The following is a 21,376-nucleotide window of genomic DNA, read 5'->3' as shown; positions in this document are numbered from 1 at the left end:
CTCTCATGTATAAGAGTGTGCACCTCCTACCATCATATCCTTTGGGGGATATATCCCTGGTTTGCACCTTGGGGGCTATGGCTCTCTTGCCATAAGTATGATTGTCGTAAGTGTTATATTCAAACGACGTCTTGGAATATTTCTCTAGTTCCTTGGCCAAGTTGGAGCGAGGTGTGGTTGTGGGGACATTGTTTCTGTAGCCATATTGAGGGATCTCTAGTTGCTTTACGAAGCACATCGGCCTGAAACATAAAAGATATGGAAAGTTCATGTTATTGTGCATGCGCATCAGTTACAGTTTGGATGAGAAACAGAAATTTTAGCTAACTTTATTTTAAAGACCACTAATCTATACTTACTACTGAACCACTATCTCAGTACTTGCAGTTTTGCTTTATAAGAAAAACACGGCATATTTTCCTAAGCCATAACTAAACTTTAATTACACAGTGCCAAATAGATTCCCTACCTAAAAGCAACTTCTACTGAGTTCAAAAGTAATTCCCATTAAATATATTTTATATTCATCCATTGTTTCTGTAATTGCCATTCTTTGTAGAAGTTGGAAGGAGTGAAGAAGATATGAAAAATAAACTTTTTTCTATATCAATCATTTGCTTTGGCAGGAATTGGAAATAGTGCTAGAAGTTCTGTGAATCTAAAGAAGGCCAATAAGTATTTTTCTTTTAGAAGATAAGAGGAAATGAAATACTCTTATGAATATAGATTTAGCAAAAACCATTTAGATGTATAAGTAGAGATATATATGTATATATTAATATGCAATATGAAATATTAACATTTCTTTTAGTATTTCCCCTAATGCTAATTTATTTGTCTGGGCTCTAAAAGTATTCAAGTGCCAAACATTCATATTCACTACCTCTCCTTTTTAGCAAACTTTTTATTACAAGATTCTGGAGTCTAATAAGCATTTTGCTTCATTTTTTCTCAAGATATAAAATATTTATTAGTATTTTCATGTAAGCATTTTTTAACACTCTCTCTCTAGGAAAAATATCCAGAAATTCCAGGGAGGAAATTTTTAAAAAATTGTTTTTCTTGAATTTAAAAGTATAAAAATTCTGTTGTCAGCTTGGCATAGCATATAGAGGGTCACTTGTGAAATAAGGAAGACTTTGATTCATGACCTCCCTTGTGAAATATACTGGATGACTGTGGGACCAAAATTAAATCACTTAACCTCTAAGTGTCCTATGAAAAATTCAAATACTATATGTTATAGACAAGTAATATCAGTCAATCTGACTCTTTATATACACCACTTCACTTACTATCTTCATATCTTGCCATTGGTTGTCCTTTATGCCTGGAACACATTCCTTCCTCACCTCCAACTCTTGGAATCTTTAGTTTTCTTCAAGTCTCATCTCCAGTACCACCTTCTGCGGGAGGCCTTTCCTGATCCTTATAGTGGCGGGGACCCTTCCCCCTTCAATTACCCTGTGTATAATTTGTGTATCCATGTATACACAAATTCCCCAGATAGAACAGAATACCAGTTCCTTTAAGGCAGAGACCATTTCATTGTATCTTTCTATCCCCAGTGCCTAGCATAGTGCTTGGCACATAGTAGATACATAATAAATACTTGGTTGATCAGTGGAGGGAGTATCCACACTAAGAGGTCCTCTCTTTGATGAAATCACAAGACTAGAAAAGAAAATGGTAAGGCTAAAGCTGCCATAATGGCAAGTTTTCACTCAAGGATTCTTAACTTGGTGTCCAAAAACTTTAAAAAATAGTGTGGGTGTTCATGCACGTCTGTATATATCTACACATATACATATATATGGGTGTGTATGTATATATATATATATGCACAACTATTTCAATATATTGGTTTTCTTTGTATGGATTGATTTTATGTATTTAAAAATATTCTTCTGAGGAGGAATCTTTAGTTACGATCAGACTTGGAAAGGAACCCATGACATACAAAAAGGGTCAGGAGCCCTTTATATAGCTGGAATGATGAAATCACAGGTCTGGAAAAGAAATGTTAAAGCTAAGAATGGCATAATGGCAAATGCTTTAGTTGGAAAGAACCATAAGCAAATTCATGGATGAGTGTTTGGTTTCTAATTCACCTGCAAAGGCTAACCACCTACCTGTGTAAGTCCCTATAGACTTATGATACATAACAGTATATAAAAATCTTAAGTGTCAAAATGCATGTGCAAAATGCTAGCACTCACATAAAAGTAATACTCGTAAAATCTCTTCTCCCACATCTTATCATAGCCTGGAGGTAACTATGGCTTTTCAAAGGATGTGGCTGGGTAGCAGAAACACAGATACCTCTTACCAACCTGAGAAGGTCTTTGGGACTGACTGGGTAATAGACTGGTTTGGGTCTATTATTTATCAATTGATGTAGGTAAATATAGATAGTCTAATCACCAGAGATCTGGACACCAGTTGATTGACATCTTTTCCTGCTCTAGCCACTCACAGAGAGAATTCAGGCTTCTGGAGGCCAGGGGCAATTTTGTTTTTTGTGCCTTTGTAATCCACAGTGTCTTGCACTTAGTAGATATTTAATGAACATCTATAGAAATGGATCATATACTGTGTCTATAAATGCACTCATATGCCCTTGAAATATTGAAAAACTAAGTTTGTTATGAGGACACTAAGACACTAATGTCTAATATAAAGACATTTTATTAAGTTAATAACTAGAGTTGACAACAGATTTGTGACTAGGGCTCCAATTAATGAATTTGCTCATTAGTTTTCCCTTTTGGACATATGGCTACAGGGATTTTCATCGTCCTACACTCATTCATTCATTGATAATAATGATAGCTAACATTTATATAGTATGTTAGGTTTGTGAAGCACTTTCCAATAATTCTGCGAGGTGGATAGGTGCCATTATTATTCTCATTTTACATATGAGGAAACTGAGGCTAAGAAAGTAGGAGAAAGCAAGCATGGAGTAGTAACGAAATTAGAACTAGAACTAATGGCTTTATAATGAAGCCAGAGAAAAATTCTGTGTGCCAACATGAAGACTGTCTCAGCTTACTCTCTTGCTCAATGAGCTATGAACAAAATGTTATGGTATTTGAGGGGAGCAGAGGGTCCCTTTCAGCTGGGTAGATTGGAACACTTTATAGAAGACTGGTACCTGAACTTGACCTAAAGAGTGGGTAGGATTTTAATTGGTGTGAATGGGGAGGGAAGTCATTTTAGGAAGGGGTAATGGTATTAGCAAATGCATGGAAATGAAAAAGACTGGGTCTGTCTAGGAAGAGAAGTAATCCAATGTTGGTAGCTGCATATATTACTCAATTGGTATTATGAGATAAAAGATGGAAAAGGTAGGTTGGGACAAGATAGTCAAATATCCTTGCTATAATCTTGATAATCAAAGGACTATGAACTTTACAGGTAGTAGGCATCATAAAGGCTTTTCAATAAGGGAATGACTTATCAAAAGGCATACTTTGGGATTGCCTGTTCTGTGGTGGGATGGATTGAAGGTGGAGAGAATGGTGACTACATTCCTTGTTGTTCCTTATTATACTTCATTTGCAGCCAGGAGAAGGGTGGGAAAAACAGTGAGGGAGATGGAGAAGTGGTTCTAGACTAGATTTAGAGGCAGAGTCAGGATGAAGAGATAGAGGCAGCATAGTACAGTAGAAGGAGCACTAGTCTCAGGTCCTGAGTTCAAATCCCTACTCTGAACTCACTGCTTGTATCACATTGGGCAAGATCATTAAACTTCTTTGGACCTCAGTTCCCTCTTCTATAAAATGAGGGTGGTTCAACTAGATGATTTCTAAAGTCTCTTCCAGCTCTAAGCTTTTCATATGAATGAATCTTAGCAAAATCAGGAACAACAAAAAAATATATCCCAAAATATAGCTGAACAGTTTCAGAGACCTGAATAAGCATATCTAATAGTTTTCCTTTAATCTTTATGATTCCTTAATATAAACGACATGTAGGTTTTCTATAACAGCACATGAAATTTTACCTTAAGCAGTTAAGTTGCTTTTTGTGTGGAATAAGAGAGGGAGGGAGTCCTTAAAATAGAAGTTTGGTATAATCTACACTGCCTCCAGGATGTGGGATCCATATGATAGTGCCGGAAGCTGGAGCCAAAGTGCTAACCCAGGCACAGGAGCAGCCTGCTGGAGAGCCAGCTGCTGCTGTTGCACAAGGAACTACCTCTACCTGGGTTTCCAGGAGATTCCTGCCTCTAAAAAGAGAAGGTGTGTGAGTGTGAGTGTGTGTGTGTGTGTATGCATGTGTGTAACCATTTTTAAAATTACCCCATTGGGAGGTGATAAAGAATGTACAGACTTATTAATCATCAGAAATGCCAGTCCATTTATGAGACTGAGAGGCTATAGGCTTTTCTTTTGTTCATATTTACTACGGCTTCCCTTTGGGCAGGGGCTCTTTACCAGTTATTCCATACATAGGCAAAATGGGTTTCAGAATATTGGGAAGTATTTAGATCCTACATATAGTGTAGTGCTAAGAACTCTGATTTTGAAGCCAGAATACTTTGGTTTGGGTCCAGCTTCTGGGGACAGGTATGGGACCATGGGTCAGTTGTTTTGCCTCAGTTTCCTAATCTGTAATATACAGAGAGTACAGCTGGGTGCTGTATCTGGAGTGAGAAAAACCCAACTTCAAATCTGGCTTCAGATACTTATTAGCTAGATGAGCCTTGGTTAAATAATTTAATTTCTCTTTGCCTTAGTTTCCTCATCTGTAAAAATGGGGTTAATAATAGTATGGTTATAGTGAGGAATATTCATAAAGTCTTTCATAAACTATAAAGCACTATATAAGTAATAGCTATTATTATTTTTATTATTACCTAAATTATTCACTTCAAAGAAATGTTGTAAGGAAAGCAGTTATGGAAATATGAGCTATATTAAGCATAGAGGACCTTATGCAATAAGAAGTCATTTTATTAAACAATTAAAATATAATTATTGGCAATTTAACATTTCCAAAGGAGGTTCTTTAAAATACTAGAATCATAAGCTCATAGATGTGAATCTTGGAGAAGTTATTTATTCAAACCCCTTTATTTTACAAATGAGGAAATTGAGGCTTAATGAGACAGAAAAAAATTAAAATAGTACTTAAATATTTAATTCAGTATGCTCAGGTTCATAATTTCAAAAGTGGATATTAACTTGCTGACTGCTTTTGGTCATGTTGTGAGGGTGATCTCTACACAAGAGAGATATCTAGTACATTGGATATTACAATGATCTTGGCAAGCTAGAACAATAGGCCATATCTAAGAAGTTAAAATTTAATGGGAATCAATGTGAAATTCCCCTTTAAATACTTAGTTTAGCCTTGGTTTAAAAAGTAAGATGAGGGAATCATGGCCAGATAGTATTTCTTTTTTACTTTTTTTTAGTGAGCCAGAAGTATCATAAAGTAGCCAAGAATTCTAATTTGACCTTGGACTTCATAGTGTCCAATAATAAGGAGATGATACTCCTAATATACTCTGGGAGGTTCACTTCTATAGTATTTTGTTGTATTCTGGGCATGATAATTTAGGAAGGACATGGATGAACTGGATACTCTTATGTATAGGAGAAAAATAGAAAAGGATCAAGAATCTGAAGTTTATACCATATGAGTATGTGCTTAAGGAACAGGAGATGTTGAACTTTTATTTATTTTTTATTTTTTTAAACCCTTATCTTTTGTCTTGGAATCAATACTGTGTATTGGTTCCAAGGCAGAAGAGTGCTAAGGGCTAAGCAATGGGGTTAAGTGACTTACCCAGGGCCACACAGCTGGGAAGTGTCTGAGGCCAGATCTGAACCTAGGACCATCCCATCTCTAGGCCTGGCTCTCAATCCACTGAGCAACCCAGCTGCCCCCAGATGTTGAACTTTTAGAAGAAAAGATTTAGGAGAGATAGGAGAACCTCTTAAGAATTTTAAGGAATGGCTGCCATGCTGAGGAGGGATTAGACTTGTCCTGCTTTGGGCCCAAAGGATGGAGCTACATGAAAGTTGGAAGGGGTATCTTATGAGGTGGGGAATACCCTTTTTCAGGAGATCCTTAAGTTTAGAGGTATTGTAGAGTATTCATATCTTGTGCATGTATAGTTTGGAGTAGATAATAGTAATAACAGCTAATACTTGTACAGCACCTTTTATATGCCAGGTACTATTGTGCTAAGTGCTTTATGAATATTAACTTATTTGATATTCACAACCACCTTAGGAGATAGGGCTATCATTATCTCCATTTTACAGATGACAAAACTGAGGGAAACACAAACTAAGTGATTTGCCAGTGTCACACAGCTAGCAAAGGTATGAGACTGTATTTGAACTCAGGACTTTTTGATTCTAGTCCAGCACACTATTCACTGTCACCTTGATAGCTATTAAGTTCCTTTCCAACTGTGAGATTCTGTGATTTTGCTCTCAAGCACAATCTGCTCACCTCACATATAAATCTGCATATCTCTACAATATATAATTACAAATACATAGTAATTTTTTGGGGATGGGGTGCTACCAGCACTTGATGGGACTGCTGAAATTTTTATGCATGAACTTTATGCAGAACTTGAGCTCCCTTTGAAGTGAGTCTTGGATCCTAAGAGGGGGAAGTGAAAATGAAGTGTGTTCCCAACATAAGGGACAGCTTGTGCAAAGGTATGGGTTTGGGAGATAGATTGTCACGTCTGATGAACAGCAAGTAAACCAGCTTGGACAGAGTGGAGAGTGTATGAAGGGGAGAAATGTGTAGTAAGCCTGGAAAAGGTAAACTGGAACCAGATTTTGGAAGGCGTTAAATCTTAAACAAAAGTCTTTTTATTTTATCTTAGAACCAATAGGTACTCAAGGAGACTTTCTGAGCATGGGAATGACATGGTCAGTCTGAACTGCGTTTTAGGAGACTGAGACTGAGAGCCCTTTTGGGACTCACCCATAGTTACTCAGCATGCTCCTCAAAGAACCTGAATTGGAATCTGAGTCTTCTCACTCCAGCTCCAAAGATTATTATTATTATTATTTTTTATTTCACAATCCATTACCAATACTTTTTCACCAAGGAAGAGTTCCAAACAATACCTAAGAGAGCTAAGCACTTAAGAACAACTGGCTTGTAGTGTGACTTTAGGGGAATCCTTGTTTTAAACACTTATCATTTAGGAAATTTAGTACCTTAAAACTCGATCTGACGCCTGATTGGATTTTGACACATCACAACTCTGGTGTTTTTCTTGAGCTTTTGCCAGTTTTTCTGCTGCGGCAATAGGGCATCCAGAGAGGCTGCAATTATAGAAAAGGGATTTAATTGTTTGGTTTCAAACAGTTTCACAACACACAGATCCAATTACCACCTTCCACCTTCTCCTCAGTCAGCCCCACTTGGGGCTGACTGAAAAGGTGAAAGAAGTCTGTTCAAGTGGCCACAGATGTTTCTTCTCTCTATACCTTGACTTGGCGGAAGGAGGTTATATTTTCTTGTTTTCTCATTTGTTAGTGAAATGGTTAACACTGCTGATTTTGTTTCAGATCTATGAGACTGCTGCTGCTCACATTTGTGAACACTGAATTGGTAAATATTATTGGAAGGCACTGATGACCTGATTGCAATCGAAAGGGAGCTGTTCAATTTTTTTCCTAGTTGAAATACCCCGAGATGTAGACAGATTGGAATTTTAAAATCCAGTTCTATTCCATGATAGTCAACAATTTTGGAAATGAGACCATAGCTGGGTCTCTTCAGGGACAAATTTCCAAATTTCCCAAGTGTGGAAATAAATGGGCTGATACCAGCAGATGGAGCTCTTAGTTGAAACAGTAAAAGTCTCTCCAGCTGGTACTAGAAACAATTCTTTTGCTTGTCATCATAGCCTATTACATGCCTTTCTGGCCAGCTCCCTTTAGTGGTCTCCACATGAATAGAAATAAAAGTGGTGGGGGGATATCAGATTGACATTCAGTTGCCACCAAGCCTCGACATTTAGAAGCACCTTGTTTGCAGGACTGCCACGGTGGGTCTTAAAATGTGTCCCGAACATCTGAGTGTATTCTGTGGGATATTTTGATGCTTGGGCCATATGTTCTAACTTATGTTATCATGCTAGGTAAATATGAGAGAAAATATATCGTCAGTCTCATCACTCGAAGCTTTAAATACAAGGGCTATATTGAACATTGCCCTAGGAATATGTCAGGGGGCACTGGCAAGGACTCAGATGAGGTCAGGGCCAGCTCTCTCATTTTATAGAGTAGGATCTTGCCTGAGGTCCCACAAGTAGCAAATAAAAGATCTGGGTTTGAATGCAGGTCTTTTCAGCTAAATGTTGTGTTCATTCCACTAAACTCCATCTTCCTCTAGATTGCTACTCCAGAAATAGTAATCCTGGCAAAACTCTGATGGAGCAAGGTACAGGTTTGGTCTGTATAGTCTGGGTTCTGAATTATTGCAAACTTAAGTCACATAGCCAAAGCAATACAGGTGGGCTAGCAAAAAATAAAAGCAAAGTAAAACTTTTAGTAGCATTCTTCACCTATGAAAAGCCCACATTCCTCTGTGATATCAGAGAACTCTCAGGACATCCATTAGTGGAAGATTCTTCTAGAGTCTGTTCAGCTTCTGATAAAAAGGCAGTATACTCAGAGTGGTTATTAGAAAAGTTCTTAAGAATCCACCGAAAGCCTGGCTAGGGCAAGAAAGAAAATCCGAATTTATATGAAGAAAAATGTTGAACTTGTTTTAAGTTTTGTTTTTATTTTTGAAATTGGGCAATAGCAAAAGATGCTGGTTTTTCTGGCATTCATGAATTGAACCTTCCCATCAATTGGTATTTGTAAAGATTTGTAGGATAGTGACATACAAAATAATGATACTGAGAATCTCAGGATAATGAATGCCTTCTGAATTGTCTAAGGAACATTATATTATGTTTGATATGATTTTCGTGTGTTTTATTACATGCTATTTTTTTTGGAAAACTTTGTTCTAATGTAGTTCTGTTCATTAAATGTCAATTGTCTACTAGGCAGAGACCCTTTCCTCACTTCTCCTATTGGTTTTACATCAGAGGCTGAGCACTTTGGTTTTGGCAATAGCGCCAAGGATTTCATCTTCTTGGGAGTCACTGCTCCTCTCCTCCCCCCATTACACTAAGCTATTTGAGACAATACAATAACTCAATACAAGTAACATTTATAAAGTGCCTACTGTTTATGGAGATGCATATTCTCTGCAGGAGATACATAGTTTAGCTAAAACAGGACTGCTGCCCTCAAGGAGCTTACACTCTAAGGTTGGTATCCTGACTAACTAAAGAAGAAAGTCTAGGGATATGCTGGCTCTATTCTAAATGCAGGATTAAGTATTCATACAACAGTCCCTCAAGAATCAGTTCTGGCATCAATTTCATTTCATTCTTTGATAAATAATCCTCAAAATGGAATGAACAGTGCATTCTTCAAAACTCAGGTTTTTATTAATGAATTCCAGCTAGTGAGCTGCCAACACTGAGGGATTGGGGGGGGGGGGACTTTAGAAAGATGTCACAGTGCAGAGGGAATAGCTAAAAAGTGTCAGAGGTCTTCCAAGGTGGACAAAAAACGAATTCAGTGGCAAATAATCTGAATAATGCCTGTAAGATAATTGGGTCTGAGCATTCAGATGGAACCTGAGGAAGGGATACAGTCAACTCAAATAACCCAACCTGCAAAAAGAGGGAACATATGCATTTGTCTTCCCCATGCAATATGTGAATGTACTTTTAAAATTCTTTATAAACAACACACCAAGGACCATCTGTCACCTTCTGTAAGATAGAGAAGTGCCATGGGAAGCACACACCCTCTGAAGGGTTCACCAGGAATGCTGCCATTGGGAAACTCTTTTCCCTCTAACATCAAGTCCCGGAATGCTTTGCTTACCTTCGGTGTGAGTTCCTGTTGCTATTTACGTGCCCGCGCCCTGTGCAGCCTGGTGTAGGACACTTGAGAACATTTTCATGCATGGCAAGAACTTGACAAGAAGAGGTAGAGAAAACAGCCGAGTATTAAAACATAGAAACACTCAGAAAAAGTCATATGTAATCATAAAACAAGAGGCTGGGTTAGTTTACAATAGACATTCCTTCAAATACTGGTGATGGGCATGGTCAGAAAAACACAGGAAAAAAGAGAGAGGGAATTTCTGATCTCATTTTAATTGGCATGCAGAGCAGAAGAGCACGAAGAGAGTTATGGAGGACAGAGAATGCAATAATTAATTTGTCTTTAGTGTCACAGTGAAGCAAGGGACTAACTACCAATATATTTTCCATACATTAGTACTGAATATTGATTAGCTACAAAACAATGTGTAGATTGGTAATATCTCTCCAGAATCCTTAAGATTTTCAGCCCTGGAATATTACAAAAATATTGGGAAATGGGGAAGGGGAGGAGCAGACCTTATAAATAAAATCAATTGGAAATACTGACTTTTGGGGAATTAAATCTTGTATTGTTCCATAAATATTATTATGAAGAACTGGACAAATTATATGAAAAATCATTTCATTGTGTAAAATTAACAAGCAAGAGCTTTAGTGATGACAATATGTTGTTTTTCTTATAGGAAAATGATGTTCCTGATTGTGAGGCATTCTGTGGTTTGCTTGGTGAAGGTGAGATGGATTTATTGGGCTCTCGCTACATTCTTTTGCCTACTTTATATCACCAATAGAATTTATTTGTCAAAGCAGAGGTTGGGGTACAATCTGGTAAGGGCAAAGAACTCAGGAATCTTACTCCTTTGTGATTTGGCCTCACTGGATGATTGAAAAAATAATTAAAGAGCACTTTCAGATTGGCAAAGCAATTTACAATTCATTATTTCACTTGAGCCTCACAACAACCCTGTGAGGTAGGTACTAGTGGCATCATTAATCTCCATTTTACAGATGAGGAGACTGAGACTTTTAATGACTGGCCCATGGTGAGAGAGAGGTGGGGTATGAGTTCAGGCTTTCTGACGCCATGCCTTTAAGTAGCTGGCTTCAAAAACCAGGACACTTAAATACAGAGTAACATTCTGAAGCCTTTCCTTTGAGTAAAACTGTGCTTATGGTATCCACATTTATAATCTGACCAGGACCACTGAAGCACCAATGTGGATGTTGGCCTAAATTGTCCTATAATTATAGCCATCCTTCCCTCCCCTTTAAATTATCCACATTCAATCCTCCATTTCACATTGTGTGCCTAGAAGTGTTTTGGAGAGCATTCCAAGAGTCACAACAGAGACACATGTCTCCTTCTGGTGAAATGATGACTGTTAATTAAAAAATATATTATGAAGAACCACACAGTAGCAAGTGCTTAGCAACAATTGATATATATATGTATATATAATTAGTGACCCAAGAAAAATAGCATTAGAACACATTCATAAAGCTGGCTGGAGTTAGACAGGAGATGATTAAGATATGTTTTTAGACTAATGATATCGTGTCAGCTTTTTGCTATTTGTCATTAGGTTTCAGGTGATATCACTTGACGTGGGGCAAGTGGACTGAATCTGTATAATACTGAGCTATTATGCCATGACAGAGTTCAAAGTTTATTATACTTAGTATTTTTCCATTAATTTCTAGAGTGTGGTGACTTTTTTGAGTTTTAGTCAGCAACTTATCTTTTACTTTAGGAAATAGGAACTGGACCTGTGATTTAAATAGTTTAGAGAAGTCCCAGTGAGGAAACTCCTTTATAAATTTCTTTTATCTGTTGTTTCCACAATTAGAATGTGAGAACTCATTGAAAGGTGTGACTACCTAATTTTTCAATTTGTATCCCTCCTTCAGTGCTTAATACAGTGCTTAGAATATAGTGTTTAACATATGCTTTTCCCTCTCATTCATTCTTTTGCTCATTCATTCATTCATTCACATCCATGCAGTTCGGCACCTTCCCTGCAACTTCGTTTTAGAGAGTTGCTTAGAGTATTGAGAAGTTAAGTGACTTGGTCACAGTCACACAGTCAATTTATGTTAGAGATGGGACTTCAAGTAGATCTTTTCTGTCTTTAAGACCAACATTCTATCCACTACTTTCTGGTTTTATCTTTAACTTTAAAGGGAAACAAAAAATGCATATCCTCAAGGAATAATAATGTGTAGAGAGATTAATTTTTTCTTTAGAATCGTAGAATTCTGGAGTTGGAAGGAACCTTGGAGACCATCTAAATAGTCTAGTACCCTTGTGTGACTTATCTAGTTAGAAACAGAGCCAAGACCAGAAAGGTGATTGACCCTAATTCCCCATTTCATTCTAATTCATTGCTTCCTGTTTTAAGCTCTTAAAATCATTTTATCTATGCTCCTAACACATTCTACGAGCTGCTCAAAGAATGTTAGAGCTGGAAGAAACCTTAGAAACCATCTAGTCCAATACCCTCATTTTACAGAGGGTGATCCAGGGTTCCAGAGTGAGTGACTTGCCTAAGGTCACACAGCTAGCACATGGTGGTGTTAGGTCTTGATGCTAAGTCCCAGTGTCTTCTCCACTCAGGGACATTCTAAAAACACATTTCATAAGGCGGATACATCAAGAACTGTTTGTTCACTAACATTTTTGGTAATCACAGGAAAGATAAATATTCAAAAGTGAGATTCTACTGTCATGCACAATTTCTTCTAAAATGCTTACACAAAACATGAGCCAGACTTTTTAGTACAATACTGGAGCTAAACCTATGTTTCCAGGTCTTGAGCACTGACAAGGGAGCCCACTGGAGTTTATAAATTTCCCTCCAATCTGAAACATTCTGAGTTTCCTAGTGCCACCCTTGCCTTCTCCGTTTTAATGGAAGGTACCCTGAAGGCCACTCTACAAGAGAAGGCAGATATCCAACACACCACATTTGGAATCTAGTTCTTGATTTCCCCGCCTCCACTCCTTCCTTGCTGTAAACAGTGGCAAAGATTGTTATGCCAGGGGAATGACAATGTCTCAAACTTACTTTCATGTAGAAATATTGTCAACTCATGCTCAGAATCAGGTCCTCTATTTCCTGGAGCCAATTCTGAAGCTGAGACATCAGGTTAACTGTTCTTAAGCAATTGATTTTAATTGTATTCAAAATGGGCAGGCACTTTCAGTGTAAGAAAGGGGAGAAGTTGGACATCACCACCCTTAAGTATTAAAAGATATGGCACTTTTATTGAGATTTATTCCACGTGGTTCAAACAGAATTCATTATGATTTATTTCCTAAGTCAAAAACAAAGACCAAAGCATATATCCCTGGCCACCACTCCTTTACATACACTATCCACCCTTATTAGAATAGAAGCCCTTCGAGCACGGGGACAGTCTTCATTTTTGTTTTTATATCTCCAGTGCTTAGGACAGTGCCTGGCATAGAGAAGTACTCATTAGATGGATTTTCATTACTTCTTGACTTAAGTTTGTACTGTGGTAGAATGATGGAATTAGTATTACATGGAACAGACATTACACATGAAGATACAGTACAACCTCATATATAAGCACTGACTAGGGCCACGTACAAAAATCCAAGTTACCCAGAGAAATGTCTCAGAGCCCTTCTCCTATAGGCATACAGGATTGGAGAGGACTGTACAGCAAAGGAACAAGACTTATGAGCTCATGCATTAGGATATCTTCCAGTAGACAGATAACACCATGGTGGAGAATGCTATGCCCCATTAGAGGGAATCAACAAGGCCCCCTTGTACCTTATTATGCACAATCAAAATAGGCTGAATGAGTTGGAGATCTACATAGGCAGAGAACCAGATAAACGAGGTTGCACTGTGAAGTGAGATGGGAATGAAAAAAAGATAAGAAGAAGGATGGTAAAGACAGATTTGTTGGAACTCTTATTCACACTTGGTATCTGTGAAACATGGACTTACTCTCTGGAGGAACCCTATCTTTGTGAGGACATCCGGATAAACTGCGATGATGAGGATAAAGCCCCGTTACGTGGCCAGTTCCATCACAGCCTGGGGTTGGACACTTGCTCTCTTTCTTTTCTGTTCTTGAGGGATCTAAAAGTGACAACAAGTGTCAAATGAACGCATTTTACTGATTTAAGAGAAATGTGGTTAACTGACAATGTGACATAACATTGACACCAGTGTCCAGGGACAAGACCATAGATTGGGTTATCATGCCTTGACTCTGTGTAACTGGTTGTTTTGGGTGATACATTTGACTCCTTGTTTATCTTAAACTGGTATAATGAGTAACATCACAATGATTTTACAATGAAGTACAGAATATTCCAAGTCTACATTTTTCTTGCCACATTTCCCCACTGTTTTTATATGTCAAGTAGTGCTGATTAAAGAAACATTGTAGAAATAGTGATGGAGTATGACCTTTTTAGAGAACGCCTCTCCCCGCTTCCCTGTCCACCATTGTCAATGACCAATTTCCTTTCAAGTATCGACTAAAGAGTGTAAGGTCATTCAAAACACTTTAGCAGGATTTCCCCTGCCTTGAGTGCCACTGCCAAATGTACTGAAAGCTGCAAATTTACTATTGTTGAAGTTTATTCTCTTGAGGCTAAGAGACTCAGCTCCTTAGCATACCAATTCAGCCTCTCAGAGAAATTGAATTGTACTTTCAGAAGACATGTGTCAAAAAAACATAGAAATTCCATCTGATAAATACTTGGGCAATCAAAAGTATTTCAGAAGTCACTGCAGTAATCACTTGTTCTGACTTCCAGGTCTTTATTATGAAATTGGAGAAATGATTTGGTAATGCTATATAGGTATTCATGGTAGTGGCTCTTTATAGTCTCATTGGCTTCTTTGTATTACAGTATTATTAGTGAAGGACCAAAACAGACATTTGGTCAAAAACTGAATACAGAATTCTATACAGGTAATGGAATTGTTATTTAAATTTTTTTTTCATATCAAATCCTTCTTTGTAAGTGCTTCCACAGTGAAACTCAGACACGAGTAGAGTTGTTCAAAGTCCATTTTATAGATCTTTTGCTAGTTGTCGAAAACTAATTGCCAGGGTCATCAATAAGCCAGATTTTCCTACCATTTGGATGTTAAAATTTGTGGTCCATGGGAAGATCCAATTAAAATTCTCTTTCTTTTAGTCTAGTTTATTTTTGTACATTGTGTTTCAATATTCACACTATTTTACTTCTGCTGGATCCGCCCAAGGCAGTTTAATATGTGTTGGCTAATTTTTGTCATCTTTCCTCTAAATTTGTTCATACTAAATCTCATTTTCCAAAGAACTCAGGAGTTATTAATTCTTTCCTCATTCTAAGAAAGTAGATTTTTCAGCTAATTCATAATAAATACAGCTATCTATTAATTCATTTACATTTTTGGGTGCTAGAATTTTTGCAAATAATATTATTGGCTTGGTAAAATTTTGTCACAATTGTACTGTGCTTTACTCTTTTCATTTATAGTTTATAATCCAATGACAAACTTGAAATTTTCATATTTTAAAATCTGTTTCATTTATTATATCTCTCTTATGCATGCTACCGAAGCATCTCTATCAAACTTCTCTCTCCCATTCCCAACTCTTAATAAGTAAAATGTTTTTGCTTTCAAGTAAATTGCTATGGAGTAACTGTAAACATTGAATTGATGCAAAGATCCAAGTATTAAGGGGGCACAATAATAGATTCAGAAGATATTACTGATTTTCCTAAGTTCTATGACATAGGTAAGTCATGAGTTTTTTTAAGGACACTTTATCAGGAAAGATGCCAAGGGCCCTAAGTCAATGAATGAATTGGCTTTTATTTAGGAAATTTGCTAATGTCTATGAAACTGTATTGTTCCAAAGAGTTTCATAGTATTCTGGAAGTATGCCCATACATGAAATAAAATCATGTGGACATCAACTATTCCATTTCTTGGAAGACAAAAGGGGCATAGTCTCCTCTCGATGCATGAATGCTGGCTGGGTTTGGAAAGCTCTTTCTATCTTTTCCACTACTGCTTTAAACATCACAGTATATTAACACTATATGTTCCTCCCTTCACCCATTTCCACATGCTCCCCCACATCCAGCTGGAATAAATTCTGTGTCTTATAGGAAAAACCTGTATACTGGATTTGGTTAGCCCTCGTCCTATATTAGTTTTGTATTTCCTTCATTACATCCTGTTATCAAAACTTTGTTATTTTGATTGTGATAGTCTCCTAAAAATTTTAGAAATTTGTTTGTTGAATAAGCCTAGACTATAGGTAATGCAAATAGAATATTAATTACATAACATGATGGTCTAGGTTTTGCCTTTAATAAAGAGCAAACATGTAGCTACAAATAAAGACTTAAAAAATCTACTGCTTGTGTCACTGGGAATCTGTCAAATGGTGGTGATGATAAAATAATAGTTACCATATCTTCATAAAGAAAGGAAAAACAAACACATAATAACAACAAAAATATACACCCCTTCTAGATTACCACCAAAAGAGTAGAGAAACTATTTCTAGCCACTTTGTTTAGCTTGTTTTCTCTTCTTTGAAAGATACAACATATACTTGTGAGCATCTTCAAAAGAAACTTGGGAGATAGTGAAAAGGATTAGGTACAGATTTACTTTAAAATCTATCAGAGAGAAAGGAATTCAAGAAGCTGGGGAAAGGTGAGGAGTCATGGCTCCCTCTATCATTTTAAAAGTCCATGTTAATCTGGTTTTTAGCTTTGAGAAGGAAAGAAATCACATTTCTTGTCCTCCTGCTTAGTCCAGGGAGATAAAATATTTATATTCCAATTCTCCAAGCCACAATTCTGTGGCTGCTGCGACTTCTATTAAAAAGGGCCCACAATAGCAACAATAGTAGGAAACCAAAGAAGCTGGAGCAACATAGGATTCATAAAACATCAAACCAGGCCATTTGTCAAATAGAAACCCAGGATCTCAAAACTGAAAGGGAGTCTCCTTTGTAGGAATATCCTCTACAATGCCCAAAGAAGTGGTCATTTGGCTTCCCCTTGAAGATCTTCTCTACTTCCTAAGATAATCCATTCCCTTTTTAGAGAGCTCTAATCACTATAAAGGAGTCGTAAGACTCTTTGCAACTTCTGCTCATGGCTCCTAGCTCTGTCCTCTGGTGTCAGAGTACTTAATATAACACTTATCAAAGCCTATACTCTTACCGTAATGTTCATTAACAAGGATATTAAAACATGTCTCCATGGTGTACCTGTCTAGTTGGGCAATTAAATACAACTAAGATACTGTAAATTGCAAATCATGTTTATTCCTTTTTGACTGAAAAAGGTTCTGTAATTCTTAATTAAATGGTTCTAATGTATGATGTCAAGACAATTTATACTGATAGCATTATGGTTTTATACTTGAAACATATATGATAGAATGCTCATTCTTTAACCCCCCAGTAAAATTTTGAATCTTGATTCTTCCACAAGGAAAAATTTTTGGTTATTTTAAAAAAATAAGCTAAGACCCATAGTATATATAGCACAACTCATGACCACCTATTCATTGGAACAATAGAATAGTTTCCAAGAATAATAAATATTTGTTGAAGAAGCCTTTTCGAAACAACTGTCAGAACCTATGCAGCCAATATTTCAAGAACCCTACATTCAACTGGTAGGGTATTTGGATAAGGTCTGTTTTTCTAAAGGTTAAAAGACTGACTTAGGTCTCAGCCTTTTGAATGCCCAACTTGTCACCATTTGGTGACATGCATTACCAGAATCATGTGCATACATTGAGAGGAGAATATACACCTATGCCCCTTGGGAAAAATAGAATAATTTTTACTTTGTGATTCAAAATAATGTAACAACCGCTTTTCTGATCAAAATGCTTAAATTAGCTTTTCTGAGACAAAGTAAGGTTATTAGTAATTACATTTTAAATTGCCTGAAGATAGGAAAAAACATTTTTTATGAACACAAAGAAAGTCATTCAAGTTGAAATCATAACTATGGAATACCTACATAATGCAAAGTCTTAAAAGCACACAGACATAAATACACATCCATTATTAATCCCTGCACACATATGGATATATCCTTATTTAAATAAATGAAAACAACAAAAATTAGCCTATTACACATATTTTTAGTGTATGGGGTTGGATTATTAGATTATTTAACAAAAAGCAACTTAACAGTTTCCACAATGGAACAGAATCAGTGAAGTGGAATGAATATAGGGAAGAAATTGCTATTGATCTCAGCCCAGGCCACATCATGCCTTGCATAGCAAATGGCTTCCATTACCTTACTATCTTAAGATAATTAATGTGCAGTCACTGCCCTTATCTTATGTTATCGGTCATTCTGATACTGTTCAATTTCTATCAGGGAACTTAACGTTTTAGATGGGAGAGGCTTCATCAATAACTGTCGTTGCTGATAATTTTATAAATCATGATGCCACCTACCCAATCCAATCTGTAAAATATGCACTTCATAGCTGATTGACTGTTACATAAACTCTTGCTACCAAATGTAGTATGTGATTCTTTCTATAAAAATGTCCTTTTTAAAAATCAAAATTTTAATACTGAGTTTACACTCTTTAGTTCAACACTATCTTTCAAAAAATGGTAATTTTTCTCCAAAAAATAAAACAACTATTTTTATTTACTCTAATATGACATTGAACTGTTGTGTTTATTTCTCATAAAATATTTTATTTGCTTTTAAGTCACAAACACAACAAGTTATTTGAGAATGACATCAAAGGGATATATATTAAAATCTATAACTTCCTATAATGCATGTCCACATTAAAATATATAGAAAGCATTTTATATTTGCTCATATCATCATGAGACAACATACGTTAGATAAAATTTTACCTTTACCATAGTATGGCTTTTTGACATGGCTGTCACTGGTTTTAGGCTTTCTCTCCTCCCCGGGAAGTTGTCTTGGAGGCTGCTCTTCAAATGACCTCATATTATCCCTTCTGCCAGCTTCCATTGCCATTTTTTCCCTCATGGCTTTTGCTCTTTCAGTTTCCAAAGCAATCGCTTTCTCAAGAAGGGTTAAATTACCCTTGGTCATATCAAATACTTCTTCAGACCTGTCTGAATTAACGGAGGTGGTGTCATCATCTCTTTCATGACACCCATCCTCCTTTGCGCAGCTAGCAAAAGTTCTAGATCTGGGACTTAACTGTTCTTCAAGCCTCATTAAGTTCATCATGTCAGAGTAATTCCTATCCGGTGTTCTTCCTGGGAAGTCATCTTCTTGTCTGACATGTTGACGGATGTTCATGTTTTGCTGTTGATTTCTTTCCTGTGGGTTTGTCTCACTGAGTTTTCTAGCAAGATCAAAACATTGGTTTCTCAAGCATTCCAAACTGCTGAGACACACCTCCTCATCACTCTCCTCTACCATTTTTTCCATAAGTCCATTGTTCATAGGTTTCCCTAGCATTACAAAGTTCATGTTTCTGTTATCTTGCTGTGATATATTGTCTGCATAATTTCTGTCATTAATGTTCTCTGAAAGCACTACACCATGTCCTTGTGCTAATAATTTAAGGGAGTCCACAGTTTCCCTAACAACATCACTGTCTAAATCTAAACTCAGCTCAGTTTTTCGACCCATATTTTCATTTTTGTCACTATCATCTTCAAGACTATTGGATGTATTGCTGTTCATTTCTGATTCAGTCCTGGCTCGGTATGCTGCATCCTCGGCAATTTTGCCCAGATTTAACAATGACTTGGCCACCAGTTCATCGTAATTATCATACTCGTCATTATTGTTATCGTCTTTTTCTGTGTCTTGCATTATTCGAGTATTGTGACAATTCATTTGATGGTCTTCTGCAAAAAAATTAAAAAAAAAAGGAAAAAGGAAAGGAAAAGGAAAAAAGCTAGAAGTTGAACTGTAGTTATAACAGCATGGTCAGTCAGAAAAGAAACTATAAGTCAAATACTTTATCATAATTCTAGGGCCTTTAAGCTCCATTTGCAGTTAGGTTTAAATTGCTGACATTAAGAAAATAGATTACTCTAATGAACACAAGGCCATTTGAAAAATATTTTCTATGCATCATTAATTTCCTTCATTAATCTTAAAATAAACTAGCAAATATGGGAAATATTTATTAGATATAATTTTACTTTTTCTTTATTTTCAAAAATAACTCATTTTCTTTTTTCTTTATTTACAACTTAATCAAGTTTGTAATAATAAATTATATTACTAAGCTTTCTAAGAGCCTATGGTCTTTGTTCATTGCCAGATCTGACATGGTATAAAGTAAAATGGTTTTCCAGTGGTTTGTTTCTACAATGACGCTTCTGCATCACTGAGGGAAAGACAAGTTCTTAAGGAACTATCCGGAGATGTACTCTACAATTCCTATTTACTACCATAGTGAATTCTTAGTCTGAATTCAAAGGCTACCAGACCTATGCAGTCATCACAAATTTGATGCTACTGAGACATGATTTTTCATGACACACAGTGGAGCAAGGAAAGCTTTGAAGAGAAATTTTAGGACATGAACTGGTTTCATTTGGATTCATATGGATAGCATAACAAAGTCAGGTGGGAATAGGAACAGGTAAGGAAGTGGATGCTCAGGAAACAAATACTCAAGTATAACAGTGCAGTTCCAGAGTGGATCCAAATCCCACTAAAATAACTGGATCTCTTTCTTGGTGTGATATTCAGTAGTGTTTTCTCAATTTTCATTTCAAGAAAATATTTGATGGCAGATAGAATTATTGCATGAGAGGACCTGTTGGCCCATGATTTCATTTGCTTCCTTAAAACTATCTGGGAAACAATTTTTTTAAAAGTTCAGGCCCCAGAATTCAAACAAAATCCTACTATTTAATCTGAAACATTTTTTTTATCATGAAACAACATCCTTGAAATCATCGTGATCATTAAACATTACACAATTCAATTCCACAAAGTATTCACTGCTACTCTAATGGCCAAAACAGCATATTTAATGGTTTGAAGGCCAGCTTCAGAGGCAGGATGATCTAGTTTCAAGAACTCCCTCTGACCCATACAAGCTGAGTGACTACAGATACGTTATTTAACCTCTCAGTATTTTGGTCAGTTGTCTAAGACTATAAGTCACCAATAGATTTCTGGTGTAGGAAGTTTTAATAATATGAATGTGCTATTTTGAGTAAACTGAAAGGTTGGACTTAAAAAATCACAAGTCCCAATGACTATATGTTGACCTTTTCTCCCCTGAAAATTGTTTTTAATAATATAGGGAAATAAAAATGGATCCTATAATATTTCAATCTTAAGTTATTCAGAGTTTGAGTCAGTTAAAGTCATGTGCCAAATTTAGATGTGAATTCTGCTTACATTCCTCTTAAGTCAAGTTCAGAATA

The 21,376-nt window shown here is 36.5% G+C and overlaps 1 protein-coding gene across 26 annotated transcripts in view; it reads right to left on the bottom strand.

The window, feature by feature from the left end:
* MYT1L (myelin transcription factor 1 like) overlaps nucleotides 1-21,376 on the bottom strand; it is a 730,943-nt gene that overhangs the window by 171,140 nt on the left and 538,427 nt on the right. For 15 of the 26 annotated variants that reach the window (XM_056813380.1, XM_056813371.1, XM_056813377.1 and 12 more), the window contains 5 exons: nucleotides 18,863-19,834; nucleotides 13,933-14,067; nucleotides 9,945-10,035; nucleotides 7,203-7,310; nucleotides 31-242 (listed from right to left, as the gene is read on the bottom strand). In XM_056813380.1, coding sequence (XP_056669358.1) covers nucleotides 31-242; nucleotides 7,203-7,310; nucleotides 9,945-10,035; nucleotides 13,933-14,067; nucleotides 18,863-19,834 — 1,518 coding nt within the window. Of the gene's footprint in view, nucleotides 1-30; nucleotides 243-7,202; nucleotides 7,311-9,944; nucleotides 10,036-13,932; nucleotides 14,068-18,856; nucleotides 19,835-21,376 lie in introns of all 26 variants that reach the window. The other 11 variants (XM_056813366.1, XM_056813367.1, XM_007476190.3 and 8 more) reach the window with 1 other exon arrangement.

The sequence above is a fragment of the Monodelphis domestica genome, chromosome 1 (genome assembly GCF_027887165.1).
Source record: "Monodelphis domestica isolate mMonDom1 chromosome 1, mMonDom1.pri, whole genome shotgun sequence".
NCBI classification, from domain to species: Eukaryota; Metazoa; Chordata; class Mammalia; order Didelphimorphia; family Didelphidae; genus Monodelphis; species Monodelphis domestica.
This window is presented reverse-complemented; position numbering and strand designations above follow the sequence as displayed.